General features: G+C 36.2%; 1 protein-coding gene across 1 annotated transcript in view; it reads left to right on the plus strand.

Annotated features, from left to right (window-relative positions):
* Window positions 1–26,205, plus strand: part of LOC149820030 (phospholipase A1-II 1-like) — a 76,051-nt gene that overhangs the window by 40,699 nt on the left and 9,147 nt on the right. The window contains exon 2 of the mRNA XM_089983271.1: window positions 25,459–26,080. Within this exon, the coding sequence (XP_089839397.1) occupies window positions 25,459–26,080 (622 nt within the window). The remainder of the gene's footprint in view (window positions 1–25,458; window positions 26,081–26,205) is intronic.

The raw sequence follows: 26,205 nt of genomic DNA on the forward strand, positions 1-26,205 counted from the left end.
CCTTCACCCACTGAGAAAAGAAAAACTCGGGGAAGGGAGAAAGAAAAGGGAGAAGGGAAGATGAAAGAAGAAGTAGGGAGAAGAAGAGAGGAAGGCTCGAAGGATGCTTTGTGATGCTTGATGGATGGAAGATGCGAGCGATGGATGCCAACCTTCCTCTATGATGGTTGTTATATAGGAAGAAGCCGTTACAGGTTTTTCAAAATTGGTCCCTCAATGTTTTAAAGAATTTCAAAAAGGTCTTTAAAAAAGATTTTTCAAAACGGAGGGTAGAGCTACTTTTTGAAATTTCTTCTTTTATGTTTTTGAAAGAAAGACCTAAAAATACGAGAGGGGGGTCCAGATGAGGACTTTTTTTGAAGAATTTAAGGAAATATTGAATTTTGGAATTATGAGGATTTTACAAAAAACTAGTTTTTGAAATAACAGAGTTAATTTTTAAAAATTAGGTTTTCAAAATAGATATGGATCCAAGATTTTTGAGTAAATATCGAGCTTGGATCTTGAATCTAGTTAAATACCTGAGCCAAAACAGAGAATTGATTTTTGGATTTTTTGAAAATAGAAGCTCCAGGCTCAGAATTGGATTTGGATATTTGATCTGGATCTGAGATTGGGTCAAATATAGAAAATAAAATTGGATTTCGGATCTTCAACAAGGAAGTTAATCCGAGAAATAATCAGAAATTAACCCAATTTCCCTTCTGACTGACTCAACACGTGGGTGCTAGGGGTAAAAAGGAAAATTTTGAAATTTTAAAAAATTTGGGGTGTTCACAGGCATTCGATGGGTAATGTGCATACACTGAGATCACCCCGAGTGTGGGTTGGGATTTTGGAAATCCCCTGTGGTGCAATGACTTGCACAAAAAAACAAACAAGAATGAAAAATATGCATACATGACCTAAATATGAGATTCTAGGTATACCTGAAAGATGGTATATGTTACCGGTTTCGCAGGATACTGAGTATACCTGAAAATGATATATGTTACTGGTTTCTCAGGGCTCTAGGTACACCTGAAAGACAGTGTATGTTACCTGACCCATGGTCTACCTTGGAGAGGGTAGGTGGTACAAGCTCCATGGGATAATTACGTTTTTATGAGAGCTAGGCGTCTCACCCGGTCCCCAGTCCTCGGAGTTAGGGGGTCAGGACTACCAATACGTCCTAGGTGGTAGATCCAAGTCTTCTGCAGAAGTTACCAAGGTGCATCCTAATTCTAATTGTAGCCATTGAGGATTATTCTCTCGGTCACGGATCGTCTCCTTTGGACCTCTGTACAGTTAGTCATACAGGGTATTAATTGAAAAAAACATAACAAACCCCTGTGTGGTCTCGGTCTGATACGATGTTGAATGCCTGTGCGTACCCACAGGGTAATTAACAAGAGAAACATAAAGTTAATACACTTTTGAAAGTATTCATACACAATGCGTGATGTTGCATTTGTTATAGTATGATTGTGATTCACTCATATGATGCATAGCTTAGCAATGTTTTCCTTTACATTCAAATGTGATAACCTAAATGTGATTCATTCATATGATATGTCATTCATATGATATGTCATTCATTGATGTCTTTCCATTATATAGTAAATCATAAAATGCTAGAATTTAGTGCACTGTATATTCAGAACTTGTTTAAATGTTTGTCATTTCTTATATCCATGTGTTGCACATATACTTGTACACATGACACTGAGCACATTTATATAAATATTTTGCTTCTTACTCAGACGGGGTAATCTGACCCCTTCTGAATTAATATTTTTAGGAAACAAATAAAGATGTGCTATTGCAGTCGTCGTGCAAATGGGCCATGAGACCATATCTTCTTTGGATGTCCTGAGGAACTCTAACTTTAAGAAATTCATTAAATTTGTCATATATGAATTGTAAAAATCCAAGACCAGATTTTAATTCGCCTAAATGTTATTGAGTTGGTGTTATCACCTGTAACCCGCCCAAATTATTTGACTGAGGGACTAATAAAATATCTTCGCTGTGGTTTTAGAAAAAAAAGTTTATTTCAAAATATTTTCGAGTTAAATATTTTGGGTGCTATAGTTATGGTATCAGAGCAGGACAAAAATATATGGTTCTCGGCCTTCCAGCGACCCTGTAAGAGCTCTGTAAGTATATAGTATTTGCATTAAATTATTTTTATTGCTTGAAGAAATTGAATAAACTATTACATGCGTATCGAGAACCTAGATATATTGCTAGGAACACTATTAAATTTATATTGTGATAAAAAAACTCATGATATTTTGTTTGCTCGACTAGATGGCTTGAGGAGCTAGGTGTGACGATCTCCTTGATTCACTAAACAACCTAACTAAGGTTGTGACACAACAAGCAACCACAATGCCAAGTCAGGATGAATAACGAAGAATCTTTAAAATAGTGATCTAGAATAAAAATAGAATCCAAGAATTTTTGCTATTTATGTTCTTTGGAAATAAATGTGAATGTTTTGGAATTGAATTTCAATTGGATGATTATAAGTCTTAACACTTAGATTTGACTAATTTAAATTCTTATAATCGTATGCATTAATATCTAAGATTTGTCGAAGGTAGAATTCGCTCATTAAAAAACTGATCATGAATCCAACACCAGACTTTAATCAAATCCTATCAGGAATAGAGGATTTGATGAATCGAGATTAGATACGCGTTGAACACAGAATCATATCTAAGTCAATTGATATCATTAGGTCATATATCACTTCCTATTAAATAAAGGTTATGCCACAATGGATTCAGAAATGAATTTTATATATCCTGAATAGGGCTCTATATACTCTAAACAAGACACGAAATTCATGGTTAGATATTAGTTGCGACTATTAGTCAGTATCAACATATAGTATATACCCTAGCCCAATCCTTGAAATCAATTGTGAGCTTAAAATTCCTTTTTACGAGGAGAAGATGAAAACCCCAAGGATTTTCGATATTTTTTTAACAACATTATTCAAAAAAAAAGAAGGGACAAGTTTATCTTATCGAAGTGTTACTACTATTGATAGATAGATATAGAGGGAATACAATGGGATTCTAACTCTAGACATTGCCCGAGAGGATTTTCATAAAACCACATACAAGAAAAATTTGGAGACTAGAACGTAGAGTGATACCCCAATCCGTTTGTTTAGTCCTTGTATCATGAATTTCGAGGACGAAATTCTATTTTAGGGGGGAAGCATGTAAAACCCAAAAATTTTAAGGAATTTTTAGAGGAATAAAAATGTGAAATTTTGCAAAATAATATGACTTTGTCAAATCCAATGGAATTTCCACTGAATCCAAGATGGTCCACACGGATCCAATAAAGAAAACACGGATTTGGAATTGGATTCAAACTATAGAGAGATCCGAAGATCTGACCTAATTTGCGAGAGAATTTTGAGAAATTCGAATGATTCAAGACTTTGGTACGAGATTCAAAATATATTAAATAGAAGTTAATGAGATATTAAGAAGAATCGGGAAAGCCCACATGGAAATGAGAAAATCTGCTGAATAGGGAAATGTCAAGTGTAAGTTTATATAAATTAATTTCGCCAAAACAAACAGTGGATGAGAGTGTGGTGTAGCGGGGTGGCTTGTTACCTCATGGGATTTGACGCAGGTTCAAAACCCACTGTGCACACATGCGTGTTATGAAGAAACGTGTTTTTCTTTTTGACATAAAAACCGAAAATAGGCCTAGACGAGTTTAAAGAAAATAAAAATCACACCACTTGCAACAAAATGTGAATTGGTGCAGTGGTGGGGTTTGTTGCCCCTGTGGGGATGGACCTCACTTCAAAACTCCTCATGCGCCTGGTTTCTTTTTACACAAACTAAATCACCTTTTTACTTTTTGAAAAAGGTAAAACATGGGGCCAAAGAACTCCTACATTTTAGCCATCTCCAACGAAAAACGTGTGGAGAGTTGCTACTCTTTTTACTTTTCCACGTTTTTACAGAACTCCTACATTTGAAGAAAGTATGTTGTTCCCACCATGCATTGATAGAAAGTCTATTCCTTATGTTAGTCCTTAAAAATATATATAGTCATGATTCCAGACTCATGCTGAAATTGGATTTAAATTGCTGGTACACAGGTTGCATGCATATATGATTTGGTGTCATGACATGCACGATGTTGTCTTGATTCTTCGCCTATAAGTTCTAAAATTTTATGAATACAATTTGGGTATGGGATGTGCTTGTGGTTTAATCGCATAAATATATACTTACGAAGGGCACTATTCTCTCTCTTGATGTGTCCCATTTGAGTTCAAAATGAAATATACATATTGATCATGCATACATTTTAATGTTTAATTCATATTAAACTATGCATGATTTAGTAAGAAATTGCATTAAAATTCTGAGTTTATTATTAGTTTCGAGAAAATGTGCGAAAAGAATAAAATTTGGAAAATGCATGAAATGCGAGTTTATTTTGCAATTTATTTCAAAGTTTGTTACTAGAAATTATTTTAGTAGGAAAATAAAGAGGGAAGTTTAGAAATGAGTATAGCTTTAGTTTTTGTTAATTAGATTAGGATTTAGCACATTAGCATAAATATTTCTCTTGAGGAGCCTCTTTTTGAAATTCTTTGGAATAAATAGAGGGTTTGTGAAAAATTACAAAACTACCCTAAAAACCCTCTTTAAAATCTCACGTAGTGGGCAAAGTGAGGGGCCCTTCTTTGCTCACACGCACCCCTCTTCTTCTCAACCCCTCTCTTCTTCCCTCCTGTTCTTCTTCCTCCTCTTTTCTTCTCCTTCCTTCTTCCTCTTTCCCATTGGATGTCCTGAATCTTCTCACTGGGTGTCGTCGATGCAAGGGAGAGGCCCCTTCTCTCCTCTCAACCCCTCCAGCAATCCGGTAAGTCCTTCTTCCTCTTCTTCTCCTCCTTCCTTCCCTTTTCACCTCCTCTCTTCTTCTCTTTCCTTTCTCCTTCATCTCCGGTGGAGAAACACGATCTGACGACGGCGGAAGGGTTGGAGATCACCTTCTCTTCCCAACCCCTCCAGCCAATCCGGTAAGGTTTTTCTTCCTTTCATTTCTTGTTAGATTAGTTGATTTGATTAATTGAAAAAAAAAATTAGATTAAGTTTTCATTCTGTGTTTTAGATTTTTCTGATCTTCATTGTTACAGTTTAACTTTTAGCGTTTTTGAGTTTACATCGCACATTTTCGGTTTCCTGCATTATCGTCACCTCTGCATTTGTTATCATCAGCATCGAACTCATTATGCATCTGCATTTCAATCGGTAGCGCATTCCATTTGCATCGTGTTGCATTATTTGAAATTTTTGATTTCAGCAACTTTCTTTAGCATTTTCCTATTCTGTGATTTTTCTTATTTGCTGCGATTTCCGTGATTTGATTCATTAGTTTTTTTCCCCTTGCATTTGCTGTTGCAATTTGTGTTTTCTGTGTTTTTGAGTTTCATTTTCTTTATTTCATTTTTTGGCATTTCGTTGATTTCCTGCATTTTAAGTTTCATTCTGCTCTTTTCAATTTTCTGTGTTTTTGAGTTTATTATTATCCATTATGCTCTTTTCAATTACGTTCTGCATTTTCTTACTTGTGCGGTTTTCCTTTCTTGCAATGTATTGTATTTTCGTCCCTTTTGTTTATGAAATTCCCGCTACTCAATTGCATAAGCATTTTCATCTTGCATTTTAGTTTCGTGTTTTCTTTCTATATCGTGCGATTTGCCTTTCTTATTTTTCCTTCGTGAATTCGCATTTTGCATTTCATTTTGCATTTCATTTCGCATTTTGTTTTGACATTTATGCATTCATTTCATTTTTGCATTTTTGTTTTGTTAGTGTAGTGCTATTGTCGTTGTTGCTGTGTGTTTTGTGTTTTGCAGGAAAAGCGTGGAGCGAGAGGCAAGCGAGCGAGACACGTGGTGGTGCACATTCGATACACGACACGAGGACACAAGCGAAAGACAATTGCTTTTCTTTTAGAATTAGGAATTTGATTTTCATTTAATTTTTGGGTTGTAATAAAACCATTTGAAACCCTTTGCATAGGGTAATATTGATGTAATAGTTAAGTGGTTTATTTTCTCGTACTTTTCTATTTTTGACAATAAATCGTAGTTTAGTTACGTGTTTGAATACAAGTATCCCCCGTTCCCTGAGATCGACCCAGACTCCACCACTCGTGCGAGCATAGACTTCTTGTTGTCAAAGTACCAATTCTTAGTGATGTTCTCCATGCTCACCACCACTGCATAAGTGTTGCGGTGCACCTGCAGGAGATCTTTGGCAAGGTCGATTGCGATCACACTGGCACTACAACCCATCCCATCGAGATTAAAGGTCTTGATATTTTTCCTGAGCTTGTACTTGTTGACGATCATGGCGAAGAGTGAAGGCGTCAGATTGAAGAGGCCAGAACGCTCGAGGATCTTACCCTGGAAGTCGAAGGTTGGGTCTCGAAGTTACCAGAGAGGCGGGAGTGCTCCAAGAATAGGGAGAAGGAGACCTTGAGGTCGAGGGGGGGGGGGGGGGTGTAACAGGAGTAGTCAACAAGGTAAACGGGGCGGGTCATGATGTAGAGGGTGGAGCCGAAGATGAGGAAGGCGCAACAGGCGATCATTCTAACCAGATTGAACTCGAGGTGTTGCCACAATTGTCGGGCATCTTTGGGGTTCATCTGGGCGACCTCCAAGACGATGACCACCATGAGCGGGATGGGGCAGGGATGTGGTGGCGGCGGTGACGAGTAGGGGGGCGAGGCGGGGGTGGGGACGAGAATTGGGATTAATATTTTGAGACGGGGTGGGGGTGGAGGTCCAAAGTCTCCCCCGCCACGGGGATGGACCGGGGATGAAGGTTAATTTTTTGAGATGGGGCGGGGTGGAGACCTTGTCCCCCGCCCTGCCCCGGTCCACTGCCATCCTTAAGCTTTCCCCCACCCCCTCCCCTCCCCTCCCCACCTCATCCCTCGATCCTTCTTTAAAGATGAAGGGAAAATGGTGCCCCACCACGTCTTGCCTTGTTTGAACCCGTGATAGAGGACATGAAACGGGAATGAAGGTCAAAATTAAAACCCGTGGCAGCAATGAAGGGTAGGATTTTGAGATGGAGCAGGGGTGGAGACCTTGTCCTCCGTCCCTGCCCTTGTCCGCTGCCATCCCTACCCGTCTCTATCAAACTGATGATATATATTCATGAAGAAATCATCATATTATCCTCACCCTTTTACCATTTAACCACAAATGAGTGTTTCTTCCTCATACGGTACCTGAGCACCATCTTCTGCTGCCAAAGCTCATCTTATTGTTGGTTAGGTTGCTGTCGACGAGAGACCTGATATTCCCATCTAATTGGGTTGAGAAGGTGAGAATTATGAAAACAATGAAAGAATCAAAGTGACTAATTTTTTTTGTGTGTTAGACATACATTTATCCTCTAGGGTGTGTATGACTGCTTGGACATAATACATGTCTTGTCCAGTACTGAATAAACTGCTATTGTCCATCATTTGTTTTGACTGGACAAGGATGTGTGTTCCTCGTGTCCAACGTTTGATGTGCACAATGCAAACAACTTGGACACATGTAAATTGAGTCGGATAGCTTTGTTTCAAATCATATGACCCGATCCCTCACCACCACCACCAAATCAGTATTTGAACAAGTTTGGATTGGATTTTAACCTTGAATATGAATCTTGAACTAGATCCAAATACAAATAAAATGTTTAAAAATTGAGCAATTTGACAAAATAAAGAAATTCATATTTTTTGGTTATATAAATGCTTTAATGTGTATCATATTGGACCCAATTATGAAAAAATGTCAAAAAACTATGGATTTTAACCCTCAATTTGAGTATTGGATGACAATGTTTAAAATTTATGTATGTTGGCCAAAAGAGCCACTACAACACGATATGTGCTTGGTTTTTATAAGTACCCGCTCATAAACGAGATTTTGCGTAGTGGGATGGAAAACAACCCCCAAAGGGGTTTGGCGTAGTGGGATGGTCCTAGGCCACTAGGCAGGTGATCTAGGTTCAAATCTCATGGGTGTCACCCCTTGCGCAAGCTAAAGAGTGGTGACTCCCTCGGGGCAAAGGGCAAGCCCACATAGTTTTATGCTACCAGGACAGTGATCGTAAGCATGACAGACATAGCCAACATGGCTAAGTCTCTCTTCATAAGGGTGGTTTCTTTGTGTAAATAATAAAAAAATGCAAAATTGGTATCATATTATAGCCAATTATGAATGTTTTGTCAAAAACTTGTGATCTCGTATTGGATTCAAATGCCAAAACACTTAAAAAATAGAAAATCCATTCATAAACTTATCTATTTATACATTAAGAAAAAATTTGTTAATAAACTAAATTTATCTATTCATTAGTAAACTAAATATTTTAAATATAAAAAATTAAAATTAAAAACAAAAAAAATCTATCAAATAAGAAATAATTTGATTCAGTTTATAAGCATTGTCCTCGTTGCTGAACTGGCAATCTGAATGCGATTTGAATCTGTTACAAACGGTCTCCTGTCAATCTGGTCCTCAAGCAGTCTTCACTTGTTGCTAAGCATACTCACATGGCTTCCTGCTTTTATACTCAGAGCATTAGCCACTACATTGGCCTTCCTCGGGTGGTATGATATAAAGAAGTCGTAGTCCTTTACAAACTCTAACCAGTATCTCTGCCTCATGTTTAGATCTTTTTGCGAGAAAATATATTTGATACTCTTATGATTAGAAAAGATCTCAAACTATTCCCCGTATAAGTAATGTCGGCATACCTCTAGTGCAAAGACCACTGTTGCAAGCTCCAGGCCATATGGGGGGTGATTCCGCTCATGCACATTCAACTGATGCGATGAGTAAGCTATGACCTTGTCATGCTACGTCAACACGCATCCCAATCTAATACCTGATGCATCACTGTAAACCATAAAGTCGCCTTGTCCAGAAGGCAAGGTGAGTACTGGGGTTGTAGTAAGCCACTTCTTCAGCTCTTGGAAGCTCTCTTCGCACTACTAATTATATGAAATGAAATGAAATGTGATGAAATGTTATGAAATGCTGAGAAATGATATGAAATGATGAGAAATAGTATGAAATGTCATGCGAAATACAGACCCTGAATGGAGAATTTTGGATATTAGACCCCGATTGGCAGTTGTACTAGTTCAAAAGTGTTAAAATTGATAAGATTTGCAAAATGATTCAAGAAATGGTTTTCAGGCCCTACCGAGCTAGAGTGACATTGAAAATTCAGGGTTTGAGCTGAAATGAACTGAAATGAGCTGGATTAAGCTGGGTTTTAGAGTTTCAGAACTCAAATGAACTGACAAGACACTGACTCAACTGAACTCTCCGACTAAATTTTCGAGAAAAGCTACCATTTTTAGAGAAATGGTACGGAATGGTCACTAGAGTGAAGTGAATTACCAACCTGAGCTTTGTTTGAGCTAAAACAAAGGTCAGTAATACTGAGATGAACTAAAATCAAAGCTCAAACACTAGCTCACATGACTGAACTCAGCTCAATTTCAGCTGAAAGAGCTGAGACGGGCTAAAATGAGCTCCTAGACACTTGGAAATGATTTTGAACTGAAACTGGAGCACTTGAACTCTTGGTGAACTCAAGTTAGACTCTGGGGAATATGACTGACTCAGAGACAATTGACTTGAATTTGAGTGAGAAATGAGCTCATTTCTGAAGAAATGATCCCATTTTGGTAGGAATTGTCAGAAATGAAAATGACCTTCTCACTGTGAGCTCAGGTGAGCTTGAAATGACTGATATTCTAACTGTTCTAAACTGACCAATGAGCTTGGTTGGCTCCGACTGACTAGGGTTTGGGATGTCCTAGGGGTAAAAAAGTAGTTTTCTACTCAAAATGGGTAAAATGTTGATTTTCTAAAACAAACTTGGGGTTTGACTCCTACACAGACCTAACTGGGTTGGCACTGCACGAGAGATGTGTTTGAAAATGGATGAGGAAAATTTGGGGTGTTTACATGAGTGCCACAGGCTGGGATTAAACAATCTCAGTCCTCACTAACAATCAGTGACCAAAAGGGTATGCTGCCTTGTTAACATTCCTAGTTGTAGATGCCATGGATTATCGGCTTGTCTATGACTTAGGGCAGCCCAAATACAATCCAAAGAGTATATACATATATAAAGATATACATATATATGATAAATTATTTTGAGAAACAAAAAGGTTCATTACGGTCTCATAAATGATAAAAAGCTTGAATTTGAGAAACCTCAATTGTGTACGTATTCTTGTCTATTTGTCAAAAAAATAAAATAAAAATTTGGATGGTTTTTGGCCATGATAGTGTACGCAGACACACTTATGCAAAAGTTGCACATTGTGCTATTTGTTTCCGAAATAAATGTCTATCTCATTCTTGAAAATTGTGGAATGTAGAAAATGAAAATCGTACTTGTTATTTTCCTTACAAATGAAATATGTGTTACATTTGAGATTCACTATTATGCACATACTCAGAGTAGGTCTGAAACACACTGATGCACACATACATTGGTTAGGGAAAAATCTCACTTTAGTGCACATGTTTAAATAACATGATGATTTTATTATATGCTTATGAAAAGAACGTTATGTGTCGATGAATGTAGCGAATGAATGAGATATCTACAACATATTCATGTTGTACATGTTTTTTTTTTGTAAGTGATTGATATACGAAGTTGCGACCAATGTTTCAATTCATGAATCGCCTGTTGCTAAATGCATATATTTGTTATAATTGCACAAATAAGAGAAAAACTACAAATGCACGATAGTACAAATTGAAACTAAGCATGTCAAATCCTTATGGTGCCATATGGGCACATATGAGGCTAAGTGAATTGCATATAATTGAATTATGATTGCATGTGAATGTATTGACATGTTGTGAACACCCCAAATGTTCGAAAATTTTAAAATTTCCCTTTTTTTGCCCCTAGTATCCACCTTCTGAGCAATTGGGTTAATTTCCACTCATTTCTTGGATTCAGTTCCTGGTTGAAGATCCAAAATCCAACTTAATTTTCCATATTTGACCCAATCTCGGATCCAGATCAGATATCCAAATCCAATTCTGAGTCCGAAACTTCTATTTTTCAAATATCAAATATCAATTCTCTGTATTTACTCAGATATTTTATCCAGATTCAATCCCATTTCATTTTCCTAATTCGAGATCCAAACTTGATGTTTTTCTCAAAACCTCATATCCAGATCCATTTTGAAACCCAATTTTAAAATTAAACTCTTTTATTTCAAAAACTCTCTTTTGTAAAATCCTTAAATTTTAAAAGCAAACATTTTATAAAATCTTTCAAAAACCTCGTCTGGATCCCATCTTTTTAAAATCCTCGTATTTCTTTCATATTTTTTTAGTTTTTTCTCAAAAACATAAAAGAAATTTTTTAGAAAATATCCTCACCCTCTTTTTGAAAACACCTTGTAAATAGAACCATCATTTTGAAAATTTTCAAAAACCTAAAGAACCAATTTTGAAAAACCTGTAACTTCTCCTTCCTATTTAACAGCCATCGCAGGGGACAATCAAGCATCGAGCATTGCCATCAAGCACCAGTGGGTCTCTGCAGAGGTGCTCCTGTTTCCCCTCTTCCCTCTTCTTTCTCCTTCTCTTTTCCTTTTTTCTTGTCTCCCTTCCTCTGGTTCTCCTGTCTCCAGTGGTGAAGAAGCTCGATCCACCATTGGGAGCAAGCACTCCTCCCCTCCCAACTAGTATACGGTGAGTATCATCCCTTTTACCTCTTTGTTTTTCCAATTTATTTCTTGTTTCTCCTTTTTTATTTTTCATAGCATCGAAGCATAATATGCAACATCGATCTGCCTATAGCAGCATCGATTTGCATTTTGCAATAGAATTTTAACGTTTTCTTGGTTACATCTCTTTCGTTGTTGGTTTATACATTTTCGATTTTCTGCATCTTCATTATGTGTTTTCATTTCATTATATATTAGTTGCAGCTGAATCACTGCATTTCATTCTGGGCATTTACTTGTTCCATCATCACCCTATGTATTGCAATTATGATCTGTATCATGTTTTCATTCTGATTTTCAATTTGCACATGATTCCCTGTTTCTATCTGATTTCCTACTCCACTTTGATAATCGCCTTCCATTTTTGATTTCCTGTTTGCATTTCGATTTCCTATTTTCATTTTGATTTTCAATTTACATTTTATCTTTTGTTTCGTTCTCATATGCATTTCTAATCTTCGGCTTGTCTCCATTCTCGCATTGCCGTGCATATTGCATTCATTCCCTTTTGTTCTACGTGTCATCAATCCTCTGCATTCTAGCGTACATCATCCGACAACCTCAAATGTGGATTTCGATCGTCTGATCGGCGTGAAATCACATGATCAATCTGCTATGAAACGCTTTTTGATCATCTGATCTGATCATCTAGCCGTGAAAGACAAAGTTGATCTATGTGGATCCCTTTTCTGCAAACAAAAACATATCAGATCTGATGTGCTGTGAATAATTGGTTCAACATGAAAATTTCCCCCTTGCAATTGTGAGAACTCTCCATCAGATCTGATGAGAACTCTTTTACAATAATGGGAAATCATCATCTGATCAGTATTGTAGCTATGAAACTCTCTGCTAATCCGAAATTCATCTGTGAATTCCTTCTTCACAGCATTTGTTATTCACGTTTTACTTTCACTAACGCTTTCATTTGCATCGTATCATTTATTTGATTCTGCATCGGCTTTATAATTTAGTGATTAGCATTTGCATTTTCGGATATTTTAGCTTGTAGCTGAGCATATAAAGTCATTAGCATTCCTTTTTAGCGATCCGACATCATATATCACCTGTGCAGCTTCTATTTCATCTCACGTTAAGCTTTCGATCTTGCATATCCTCATTCTGCCCATAAACATCTGCATATCCATCACCTGCATTTAGTAGTTGCAATGTACAACATCTAGTCACATGCCTATTACGTTAGTAATACCTGTGTATCACACTAGCACCTCACCTCTTACAATACACCACCTCCACCCGCTATGTATAGCATCTGAGAACAGCAATGAAAGTGATCAATGGAAGTGAATGCAAATCTGTATCGTCAGGTAAGAACAAAGAGCTTACCTTGTCTGGTTTAGAATGTAATACAGGTGCAACCTAGGATTCCTTTCATCTGGAGAATACACTGAAACTTTTTTTTTAAAAGGCAGATGAGGGAAACTATTGAACTTGATTTAATGTGGTTGAATCCAACAATCTTGTTGTTAGTAATGATGAAGTGGAAAAACAAGTTCAACTGCACTCTGATGATTGATGGGTTTTCTGTATTACCCGATTCAAGTCAGGGAATATCTGATATGTCTGGCGCAGTTACTAATGATTGTCTTGATATGACTAAGTTTGGAACAATTACCAAACATGAATTCCCTGACATGCTGGACATGGACCTAAGCAAAGAAGATATGGGTGCTAATCACTAGCACAACACTTGGCATATTACCTGTATATTACTTTTGCACTCCACAACATCCTGCACTTCTGTACTTCACGGTCACCTGTGCACATACTTCATTATGCACTTCATTATATCAAAGTATGTTTGTAATAGCTTAGTGCATGACAAATATGTGTGATCAGCTTAGGCACACCATCAAAATCCAATCTACAATTCCAAAATATGACATTACAACTACCTATGTTTGTATCTGTATATACTCAGGCATTCTTCTGCACTATCCAACCAGTTCACTCGTGTGTTAGCATCCTCATCACACATGCATATAACTGCTTCATTCATCATCTGTCTTAAGTCAAAATTAACTAGGCATTAGGGCCTCTTTTATTAACTATTCTTGTAATTGATAGGCAATGCTATGCAGTATATGCATCTCCATTTTCCACTTGCAGCATATCATCACCTTATTCATCCACCCTTCACAGTGGTTAACTTCATGCGTTTTGTATTTCACATGTATTTTCCCGTTGCATCCATCACATATCATGACTGATAAACATTAAGCACCAGCTTCTTTGGCTACACCCTGCTCAGGCAAAGTCAGTATTGTAGTCACCAGGAAGACCAAGTTGTTAATTGTTCCTATAATCACTGTCATTGTTGTTACACCTTCATTTGTTAGCACTTGTGCCAACTGCCCTTGGGACAACACTGAACATAGATTTGAGCAATGCATCCTTCGTTTTCATATCTGTGACATATGCTGCAATCTGTAAGTCTGCATCCCCCAGTATCTTTTCTCTTGTTTGCTTTTGCATTCAAGTTGGAAGCTCCAAGTCTTTAGCTTTTGGGCATCATATTCACCATCTTTGTGGGAGCTCTCTTAATAGTGGCAAAAGAAGCAGAGTTTGCATTCTGAGGCTTTATTTATGTCTGTTGCTGTTAATTCCTTTTAGAATCTGCTTAAGAGCCATTGCCAGCATGTCATTTGCACATCATGATCTTGCATCTGCCTTCAGCCTAGTAGGCATTGGCACATAAATCCTGGGTATCACCCAACACTTATAGCCAGTTCCCTGCACATAACTTGCATTTCTTCACAGCACTCTGCTTCCTGTGTTGCATTTACACTTTCACTTGCACTCCTGTATTGGCATACAACATTTGCACACCTCTGTTCACTGCATATCAGCAACACTTGCTGCACTTACACTTACACTTTCACTTGCACATAGGCACAAGCATTACATATTGCATATGCATATTACATATGCATATTTAATTCTTATATGGATTTTTAGTTATATATATATCCACTTTTCCATATACATTTTCATATGCATATGCACTCTCATACACATCTAAGCATGAATATTGTAGATGCATTCTCATATGCATTTAGGTAAATGCATTCTCATATGCATTTAAGTAGATGCATTCTCATATGTATTCTTCATTTAGCATAAACATAGCACTTAGGCATATATATATGCATTTCTCCATTTTGCATAAGCATAGCATTTAGGCATATGTATATGCATTTCATAATTAGCATAAGCATAACACTTTGCATATTCATTTCTTCATTAAAATAGGCATATCCATATGCATGAGCAACTTTAACATGGCATTCTCCATTCTTCTCTATATTTTACATTTTTGCCTTCTGCAAACTCATATTTATAAGGAAAATATGGAAGATGCTGATTTCTTTTCCTAGATTAGGAATTTCAATATTCAATTTCAAGTGCAATAACTTTGTATTAATGAGAATTTCTATGTAAATAACACTAAGTAAATGATTCACATTTATGGCCATAGTCAAAATGTGAACAATACTTAGGATTTTTATCTTTTATGAAATAACATTTGATTTTCATCATACTTTTCTAAATATCTTTTCTTCCTCTATTAGAATCTAAAATATAAATTAACTTGAGATATATTTGTGGTCATAGTCATGGATATATTAAAGTTAATTTTATTTTAAATTCTATAAATGCACAAAAATTTATTTTATTCTTTATTAGAATTTAAATAAAGATTATATTATAATATATTTGTGACCTTAGTCATGAATGTATTATAATTTAATCTTATTTCAATTCTATTAAAGAATTAATTTTTTTTTTGAAATTCCAATCTTTAAACAGGTTTTCTTAAAGGCATTCATCATTTAGGATAGAATTGCATTCTTTCCCAAATTATTTTCAAGTTATTTTCCAATTCTAAGTGATTTTTGAAATAAACTTTCAAAATACAACTTTTATTTCTAAAATTCAAAAATCATTTTTAACTTCCATTTATAAATTCAGATTTATCCCCTTTTCAATTCCACTTAGTTTTAAAATCCTATTTCAAATTCTAATTTTTAATTCTTACTTTTGAACTTCATATTTCTGAATTCCATATTTTAACTTAGATTTTCATGTCAAATTCAAATGTTAAAATTCAAATTCTTTATTTCCATTTCAAAAATCCAAAATTTTGAATTCTATTATAAATTCAATTTCAAACTTTGAGTTTTTATTTTCAATTCAACTCTAAGTCAAAGTTTTGAAATTCACTTTGAAAATTCCAAATCAAATTTTGAGATTTACTTCAAAATTCAATTCAACTTTCAAAATTCTATTTCAAATTCCAAGTCCAATCTCAAATTCATTTCAAATCTAAGTTTTGGATTCAAACTTCAATTTTTCAAATCAAGTTCAATCTCTGAACCATTTCTTTAAGGATATTTTCAAATTTATTTCAAAATCATTTGGAAAAATTCAAAATTTCTGAAGCATTTTTCAAAGGCATACATCTTCATAGCACAAGCATGATTAAATGTGCATTTAGGTCTTAGAATAATTACTTAGACGAATTTAGGCAAGGCAAAAGACATTGATTCGATCCTTGGTTCAATTACCTCTGGTAAATGAGTCAGGAACGGTTAAACCTCGTACCGATGAGCGAATCCTGTCTCTTCATTTTTCTCGCAAGATTTCAAAACGAAGGCGAGTAATTTTTCAAAATCTATCTTTCTTTCAAATAGGTCAAGTGAGACCTTGTAAAGAGTTTCTTTCATTCTCTACTGCTTTCTTTTTTCCTCTCAAAAAGAGGAAAAGGAAGAAAAAGAGAAAGAGAGGAAAATTTTGCAACGATCACACATGTTTTTGTGCTAGTCGATCTATGCTTGTTCGGCAAAAGTTTGCATAATAAAAGGATATTATGTTTTTCATGTCATGATCATGTGAAAGCTCAAAACCGAGCTTGCGGTCTTGCGGGACCAATGTAGTGCCATACGAGCACATATGAAAAGTTATACTTGAGACATGCCATATGAGTGCATGGTCGGTGGGGTACGAAATGTACACCCGAGCTAAAAAATGAAACTTTAAATATTGTAAGTATAAGTACTCAACATTAGAGTTGAGCCAAATTTCTGAGAAATTATGGTTGATGCCTATGGGGCATTCAATGGGTAATGTGCACACACTGAGATCACCCTGAGTGTGGGTTGGGATTTTGGAAATTCTTTGTGGTGCAATGACTTGCACACAAAAACAAACAAGAATGAAAATATGCACATATAACCTAAATGTGGGATTCATGGTATATCTAAAAGACTGTATATGTTACCGGTTTTTCAGGATACTGGGTATACCTGAAAACAGTATATGTTACTGGTTTCTCAGAGCTCTGGGTACACCTGAAAGACGGTGTATATTTCCGCACCCATGGTCTACCTTGGAAAGGGTAGGTGGTACAAGCTCCGTGAGACAATTACGTTTTTGTGAGAGCTTGGCGTCTCACCCGGTCTCCAGTCCTCAGAGTTAGGGGGTCATGACTACCAATACGTCCTAGGTGGTAGATCCAAGTCTTCTGCAGAAGTTACCAGGCTGCATTCTAATTCTAGTTCTAGCTATTAGGGATTATTCTCTCAGTCACATACCGTCTCCTTTGGACCTTCGTATGGCTAGTCATACAGGGTATTAATTGAAAAAGGCATAACAAACCCCATGTGGTCTCGGTCCGATATGATGTTGAATGCCTGTGCGTACCCACATGGTAATTAACAAGAGAAACATAAAGTCAGTACACTTTTGAAAGCCTGATGTTGAATGCCTGATGTTGCATTTGTTGTAGTATGATTGTGATTCACTCATATGATGCATAACTTAGCAATGTTTTCCTTTACATTCAAATGTGATAACCTAAATGTAATTCATTCATATGATGTGTCATCCATTGATGTCTTTTTGTTATGTAGTAAATCATAAAATGCTGGAATTTAGTGCACTATACATTGAAAACTTGTTTAAATGTTTGTCATTTTCTTATATCCATGTGTTGCATATATACTTGTACACATGACACTGAGTACATTCATATAGATATTTTGCTTCTTACTCAGATGTGGTAGTCTGACCCCATCTGAATTAATATTTTCAAGAAACAGATAAAGATGTGCTATTGCAGTCGTCGTGCAGACGGGCCATGAGACCATATCTTCTTTGGATGTCTTGAGGAACTAAGATTTTAATTCGCCTAAATGTTATTGAGTTGATGCTATCACCTGTAACCCGCCCAAATTATTTGACTGAGGGACTAATAAAACATTTCCGTTGTGGTTTTAGAAAAAAAGTTTATTCCAAAATATTTTTGAGTTAAATATTTGGGGTGTTACACGTGGTACCTACTAGTCTATAGATATTTTCTTCTATTTTTTGTCCCTTCATTACTGTCAACACACACTTACTTTCATTACTCCACTTTTAGATTTGTAACTATAACCATTACAATCTAAAGTGCCCAATGAAATCAGATTCTTTCTTAAATTCGGTACATGTCTAACATCACACAACATTCTAACCATACCATCAAACATCTTAATTCTGATATTTCCTATTCCAGCCACTTTGCAGGATGCATCATCACCCATCAGAACAGAACCAGAATTAACTAACCTGTAGATGCCAAACCAATCTTTATTTGCAGTCATGTGACAAGAGCATGCCAAATCCATGATCCACAAATCTGTCAGATGTTCTGAAATGGATGAAACAGAAAGCATATCACAATCACCGCTCTCTAAGTCTTCTTCTTCCACTACTTTTTCCGACTTTGATGGACTCTCTTTGTTCTCTGCATTACCTTTCTTTTTCTATGGGCAGCCTCGTTTAATGTGGCCCCTTTTTTTGCACTTGTAGCATGTGAAGTCCTTCTTCCTTGATTGAGATCAGGCCTTATTATTTCCTGAATCATTACGAGACTTGCTTCTTCTGCATTCTTGGTTACCTCTCACCATAAGCCCTTCACCTTGTGACATCTCATCATTGACTTTCTTCCGTTGATGAAAGCCTAATAGAGCACCTGTGATGTTTTTCAACTCGAGTCTTTCCTTTCCCCACATCAGAGTCGTAACCAAATTCTCGTATGTAGGAGATGCCGGTAGAGAATTCAGCAACATCAATGCCTTGTCTTTGTCTTCGAACTTCACATCAACTCATTTCAGATCACTGATGATTTGATTGAACACGTTGATGTGTTGGCTTAGATCCGAGCCCTCTGTCATCTTAAGACCAAACAACTTCTGCTTAAGATAAAGCTTGTTCGTCAAAGACTTGGACATGTACCAGCTTTCCAATTTCAGCCAAACTGCCGCCGATGATTCTTTATCCATGACGTGATACATTACGTCATCTGCTATACAAAGCATGATAGTTGCCACAACCTTCACTTCCAGATCTTTCCAATCTGACTTCTCCATGCCTTTCGGTTTCTTTTCGCATAATGCCTTCACCATGCCCTGCTGCACCAAAAGGTCCTTCACTCTTCTCTGCCATAATCCAAAATTACCGGTTCTATACAACTTAACCAGATCAAATCTCGTAGATGAAACCCCATACATCATCATCTGTGCTCTGATCCCAGTTGTTGAATGAGAGTGCAACTATGCAATGAATCTACAAAAAACAATCAACAAGAAAAATAGGGATTTACGTGGTTCGACAATATTCCTACGTCCACGGGAACGAGTTGAAATTCCACTAGGGGGGGGGGGTGAATAGTGGATTTGATTTCGGATTGGAAATTAAAAATAATTGCAGTCAACACATAGAGAACACATGATTTATACTGGTTCGGTCAAGCTCCTGACCTACATCCAGTCCTCAAGTCTTACCACTTGAGTATTTCACTATTTCCTCCTTGTCCAACCCAACAAGGATAAATATTACAACACTCTCATATAAACAACTCTATAGAGGTCTTCTTCTCAATTTCGAGAAGGATCAATACTGAAAAACTGAAAGATTACACACTTTTTCCTGTAGAACCTTCAAAACAATATGCAACAGATGAATGCACTTTTAGAATATCCCAAGTTTTGAAGATTCACTCAAAATGTTCTCTTTTCAAAAGTAGAAAGAATAATCACTCAAGAGAACACATTTTTGTTTATTTATTTTTCTCAATACAAATTTGTGTTTTTGTCCTGACACTTTTAACACCTTTTTGTTTGTATATATAGGTTTACAAAAGACGTGTCTTTTTGAAACACTATTTTAAATGAGTGTACTTTTTGATATGAGACACCTTGTCTCTTCAAGACATTCTTTCTTTTATGAAAAAATTGTGTACTATAGACTATAATAATTTGTGTACCATTTCAAATTTTCATAAGTCATCATTTCTTAAATAAATGTTTGTTTAAACAATAAATGTTTGTGTGTTATAAAAATAATGCTTTTACTGCAAATCATCATTTTCTCAATTAAATGATTTGAAGTACAATAAATGTTTGAGTATTTAAAATAATGATTATTTTACAAATCATCATTTATTGAGTAAATGCTTTTATATCATGAGCTATTATGTCTTTTTAATAGTTGCCTTTTTTATAAATGCTTTTGAAATCATGAGTTATTATATCTTATCAATAGTTGTCTTTTTTATAAATGCTTGTAGGAAGTACAATGTTTGTTCTAAAGGGTTTGATTTAACCTTTTTGAAATAATTCAAAAACATACTCAACGGCTATATTTAAAAATTGTCTTTTTGAATTTATATGACTCATATGTTAATGTGTGATTTTTGAAACATATATAAAAATATGAATTATGCATGCTTTTTGAAGTTTCTTTTACATATAACTCTAAGAAGAAAAAAAAGGCATTCTTGAAGTGGACGATCATCTCCATCTTGAAGAGAGACTTTATGAAGATTGAGCCAATCAAGGTTTCCTTCAAATATCTCAGTATGATTGCTTCAAATGTTGCACGTGATCATATAGTCTTCACTATTCTTTAGTGAAAGAACCTTGCATCAAATACACATTAGATACATAACAAATCATATCGTATCAAGTCATAACATGTCACATATCATTATGTTAAGCATAAGATATCATATTATCTCATATCATATATTCATCATCAAAATATTGTTTCTCAACACGAGCGACTGTTATTATTCTTCTCTTCACACCCTATTGTGGGGTTACAACATACATATTTATAATAACCCAAGATGTACCTAGTAAAAAGAAATTACAAGAGTTTTTGCAAAAATAAAAGACCTCTTGTACCATATCAGCAGAAACTCAAGTCTCCTGCAAATCCTCAACTATTGGTGTCCTAACTAGGATGAACCACTGCAGACGATGTCGCTCGTTCCACCATCTACCATTTCGCTCGTTCCACCATCTACCATTGCATGCTCATCGGATATGAGCCACCTACTCCAACAGTAACAATTAAAGTTTATTTTTTGTTTCTGCTATTTAGGTTGAGCAAACATAGAATGTTCTAATGTTTGTTTATGAGGATATAGTGCATATTCTTACATTTTACTAATTATCAATAGAATTTTTTATTATGCATTATTAAAATAATTGGTGTTATTGTTTTCAATTGTATATGCCGGGTCATTTGAATTGAAGAGCAGTTTCTATAATAACAGAGAAATCTAAAATTTACTTTGAATTGAAGTGTTCTATAATAGCAGAGTTTGAAGTGTTATATTTTTCTATAATAATTAAAGTGTTATGTAATAATTGGTGTATTCTATAATAATCGATGAGGAAAATTCACACAGTTTCATGCAAATTCCTTAAGAATGATATGAATTTCTATCAAGAAGTTCTATGAAAATCCGCATGATTCTATTCACATTTCCTTCTAATCAAGAAAATTTCCATCAAACTATGTGAAAGTTTTATGAAAATACGCACGATTCCATGTGATTTCCTTCTAATTATGCAAATTTCATCGAACTATGCAGTTCTATGCATATTTAAATGATTCTATGCAATTTTCCATCAAACTATGCGAAAGTTCTATGCAAATTCGCATTACTCTGTGATTTTTCTTCTAATTGTTCAAATTTTCATCAAACTATGCAGAATTTCGATGCATATTTGCACGATTCCATGCAAAAACTGCACTAGTAAAATTATACTTTAAAAAAACGATTTTTTTTTGCCGATGATATTTATTGTTGGATATATCAATGTTACTAACGATTATATTTATCGTCAGTTTTCTATATATAACCAAAAATATTTATCGTCGGCTTTCTATATATAACCGAAGATATTTATCCCCGGCTATTTGAACGTATATAACTTTTCAATATATATATATATATATATATATATATATATATATATATATATATATATATATATATATATATATATATATATATATATATATGACGATAATTATTGTCGCGCTTAATCTATACCCGATGATATTTATCATTGAATATTTTTGACATATATATATTTTAATATAAGTACGATGATAATTATCATCGCCTTTAAGAGAGAACCGACAATAAATATCGTCGGTGGTATTAAATTTACTCAATGATATTTATCGTCACATTTAATTACTATAACCGTTGATATTTATCATCGACTATTTGAATATATATGATTTTTCAATATCTCTACGATAATAATTATCGTCGACTTTTAAAATATCACCGACGATATTTATCAACAACTTTAAATAATATAGGAGATGATATTTATCGTCGGTTTTAATTAATATAGCTGAAGATAAATATCGTCGCATTTAATTCTTATTACTGATGACATTTTAGAGCCGATCATTTAATATTGACTATATTATATCATCAAATTTATTTTTAGATACACAATGATATATAAATATCATTGAAAATAGCAATATAAGCGATCGGATGGGACCGACAACCCGGAAGATGATATTTATTGTCGTTGATGTTATTGGCTACCATAAATCATATATTGCTAACAATAAATATCATCGGCAATGACTTGTTTTCTTGTAGTGGCAATCCACCCAATCATACTCTTCGTGCCCGACATCACGGCACCGATCGGGAGCTACAATGCTCTTCTTGATCTTCTTCTTGACACCCAATTACTGATGCCTCATGTTCTGCACGTTGGTGGACACATCCTTCCATGTCCATTGCCAAGGGAAGGCAATTGGGTCATGGGCATGGTGCACCATATTAACATGAGCAGCAATGGATCTGAACTCCCTGGTCTTCATCCTACCCAGTGTTCCCTCGGCAAGTATCTCGGCGTACACAACTATGAGGGTCCATTCTTCCTCACTCCATTTCTTCCTTCTCATAGGCATAATAAAGGGAAGGTACTCATTTGTCTTCGATACCAACAAAGGGAATGAAACCAAATAGGCGTAGAGCAGCAGAAGCGTGAAGTAGCGGCATTTCTATTTGGCCTTTACACGTTTTTTCTGAACATTTTTTACTAGGGTTTTTTTTTTCAGCATGAAAGGGGAAGGGCAAAATGAAGAGGCATTCTCCCCCATTTTCCCCAGAAACGGCTAGCTTTATAGCATCTAGTTAAAAAGATGGTTCATTCTTTTTAGGTTGCTGTACTCAAGCCATGCCATGAAATTTTCATGACAGCAACAACTCCCTATTATTTCATTATATGCCATGGCATATACCTGCTCCCTGGAACCGGACTCACTCCGTAGCATCTAATTAAAAACTGAATAAAATTAATGCAACTAAATAGGTAAATAATAATAGTTACCAAGTTACTCTGCAATTAATTATTTTTTTAAAATTTTTATATTATTAAAAATTAATAAATATCTCTGGCTGGTTGGGCCAGCCCGGTAGCCTGCGGGCCATCCCAGACCTGGCCCGGTATCTAATGGGCTCGAGCCTAAAACCTTGACCCAAACCCGAACCATGGCGGGCTGGGTCGACTTGGCCCATCGGGCTGCCCGCCCGTTTCCCACCCCCTAATAGAGATACTTTTACATATAATCCGATTTGGATACCCAGATTCGAATTTGAGCCTTGGCATGAAAACTTTGAACTTGAGGTATTAAGCTAGAATTTAAACATGGAGAGCGAAACAGCTAGAGCAGTGTTTACCTCCATATGAGCTCAAACAAGTAACATAGATACGTGAATGGAAATAGATGGACTTTATTTGTATCAGGACAATTAGTCCCCCCACTCAAGCCAAGCTATCCTTGCATGTCTTGCTTGTTAGTATAAGCGTTTCATGATTCATGAACTTCAAAATTTTGGTTACAACTGCACATTAGACAGCAGTTTCAAAGGGCAGTTATAAAGGGATAGGGGTTGTTCTTTGATCTGAAAAAGGAAATACATACCGTAGCACGCCAATCTTCTTATAGGTTTTCTTGTTTGAATTGCCAGAAATTTGTAGTTAGGATGAAAAGAGTTATACGAAATGAACACGTATAAGCATTAGCAGCAAGCTTGATTTTTTTTTTAAAAGGACTCAAGAACACTTATTTTCTAAAATTTTCAATCAATAAAAAACTACTTTTTTGATATTTTAGCATATGATAGTATTGTCATTATTGAAAATTATTAACTTTCTTAAAAAATAATATATGTGCATACGTGTCAGAGTTGCATCAGCATGTTGTGAGACTCATTTCACCTGGGACACATCACCAAAATGTGAAAAGATCGGGTGCAGTATGATTGCACAAATATTTGTGAATTAAGCATCTGATCACCTTCCATCTTGGGAACAGGGCCTGTCAGTTGTGGGCACGAACAGATGCTTAATGCACAAATTTTGTGCCATGTGATTGCACCCGATCTGGACTCCACTAAAATGGCATGTTTCGGACCCGGGTGGAACCAGACCTGGCCCCGATCTTTGGGTATGGTATGGGGTCCGGACTCAGGTCTAATCGGTCCTACCATAAGAAAATTTATACCCGGCCCATACCTGATAAAATAATATTTTTATATTGAAAAGTTGTGGGTCTTAATCAGAAGCCGGGTTGGGCCTGGGTCTGGTATAAAATTTCACAAACTATACGTGGCTCCATGTATTAATTGGACCTTCAAGTCCAGACCCAGGTCTTAGTGGAGTCTTCTTAAAACCTGGCCGGTTGGCACGCCTTCTCCAGACACAAAATGTGGCCTCTCTCTCTCACACACACAGATACAAACGCACACCATAAACACGCTAGCGTACACAGGCACACATTGGTGCAGATGAACATGTTTGTGATTATGCAACTAATAATTTAGTAATGTGAGTAGGAATTTAGATCAGGTGCAATGTGATTGCACACTTTAAGTGTGCTGCTGATCTTGATCACCCACTATTTGCTGTCGGGCCCCACAGCTGACAGGCTGTGTCTCAAAGATGGTGGGTGATCAAATGCAGCAGCACACTAAGGGTATTCTATCACTTTACACCTGATCTTGATAAACATCATGGCGCACTAACAAGAGGTAAATGCAAGTTCTTTTATTATCACAATGTGACATTTTCTAGAAGAGAAAATTGTGAACTAGTAGCACCATCGTTTCTCCTTTGAAACGTTCCGCACCAAGCGCTTCTTAGCAGTTGCACTGGAAGATGTGCCATTTACAAATATAAATTGCCATTACATGTCAACATACTGAGCACTAACTTTTCCTTTCTATCCGCACAAGTTAAGGCTAAGAAACAACAGCATTGTGCCTGCCATGCTATCCAACATAGCAAACCAATGGAGAATCCTCCATGGTAGCACATTCTGGAAAGGCCTTGTTGATCCTCTGGACATTGATCTTCGCCGCTTGGTCATCCATTACGGTGAGCTTGCGGAGGCAACCTATGATGCCTTCATTACCGAGCGAGCTTCTCGATTTGCTGGCGACTCGCGATATAGAAAACATGATCTTCTTGCCAAGTGTGGAGTTAGTAGTGCATCCATGTATGAGGTCACTAGATTTGTATATGCAACATCAAGCAGTCTACTGCCTGATTCACTGTTGATCAAGTCCTTGTCAAGGGAAGCATGGAACAGAGAATCCAACTGGATGGGCTTCGTGGCGGTTGCCACCAATGCTGGAAAAGCAGAGTTGGGCAGGAGGGATATTGTGGTTGCCTGGAGAGGGACGCAGCGGATAATGGAGTGGATGACTGACTTTCAGTTCAACTTAGAGTCTGCTTCAACTCTATTGAGGCCCCTATTAATGCATGAAGGTGAAGATGTGAATGTGCATCATGGTTGGCTTTCCTTATATACCTCTGGTGATCCAAGGTCACAATTCAATAGAACAAGTGCTAGGGAACAGGTATATTCACCATTACTTACCATCATCATCATACTTATAATCATAAGCATGATCATGGTCGTTAGAACTGGATGTGAATGGTATTTGGAACGATCGATGTTTTTGCACCCAAATACAACGTTGCA

This window comes from Nuphar pumila, chromosome 12 (assembly GCF_984573655.1).
Source record: "Nuphar pumila chromosome 12, dmNupPumi1.hap1.1, whole genome shotgun sequence".
NCBI lineage: Eukaryota > Viridiplantae > Streptophyta > Magnoliopsida > Nymphaeales > Nymphaeaceae > Nuphar > Nuphar pumila.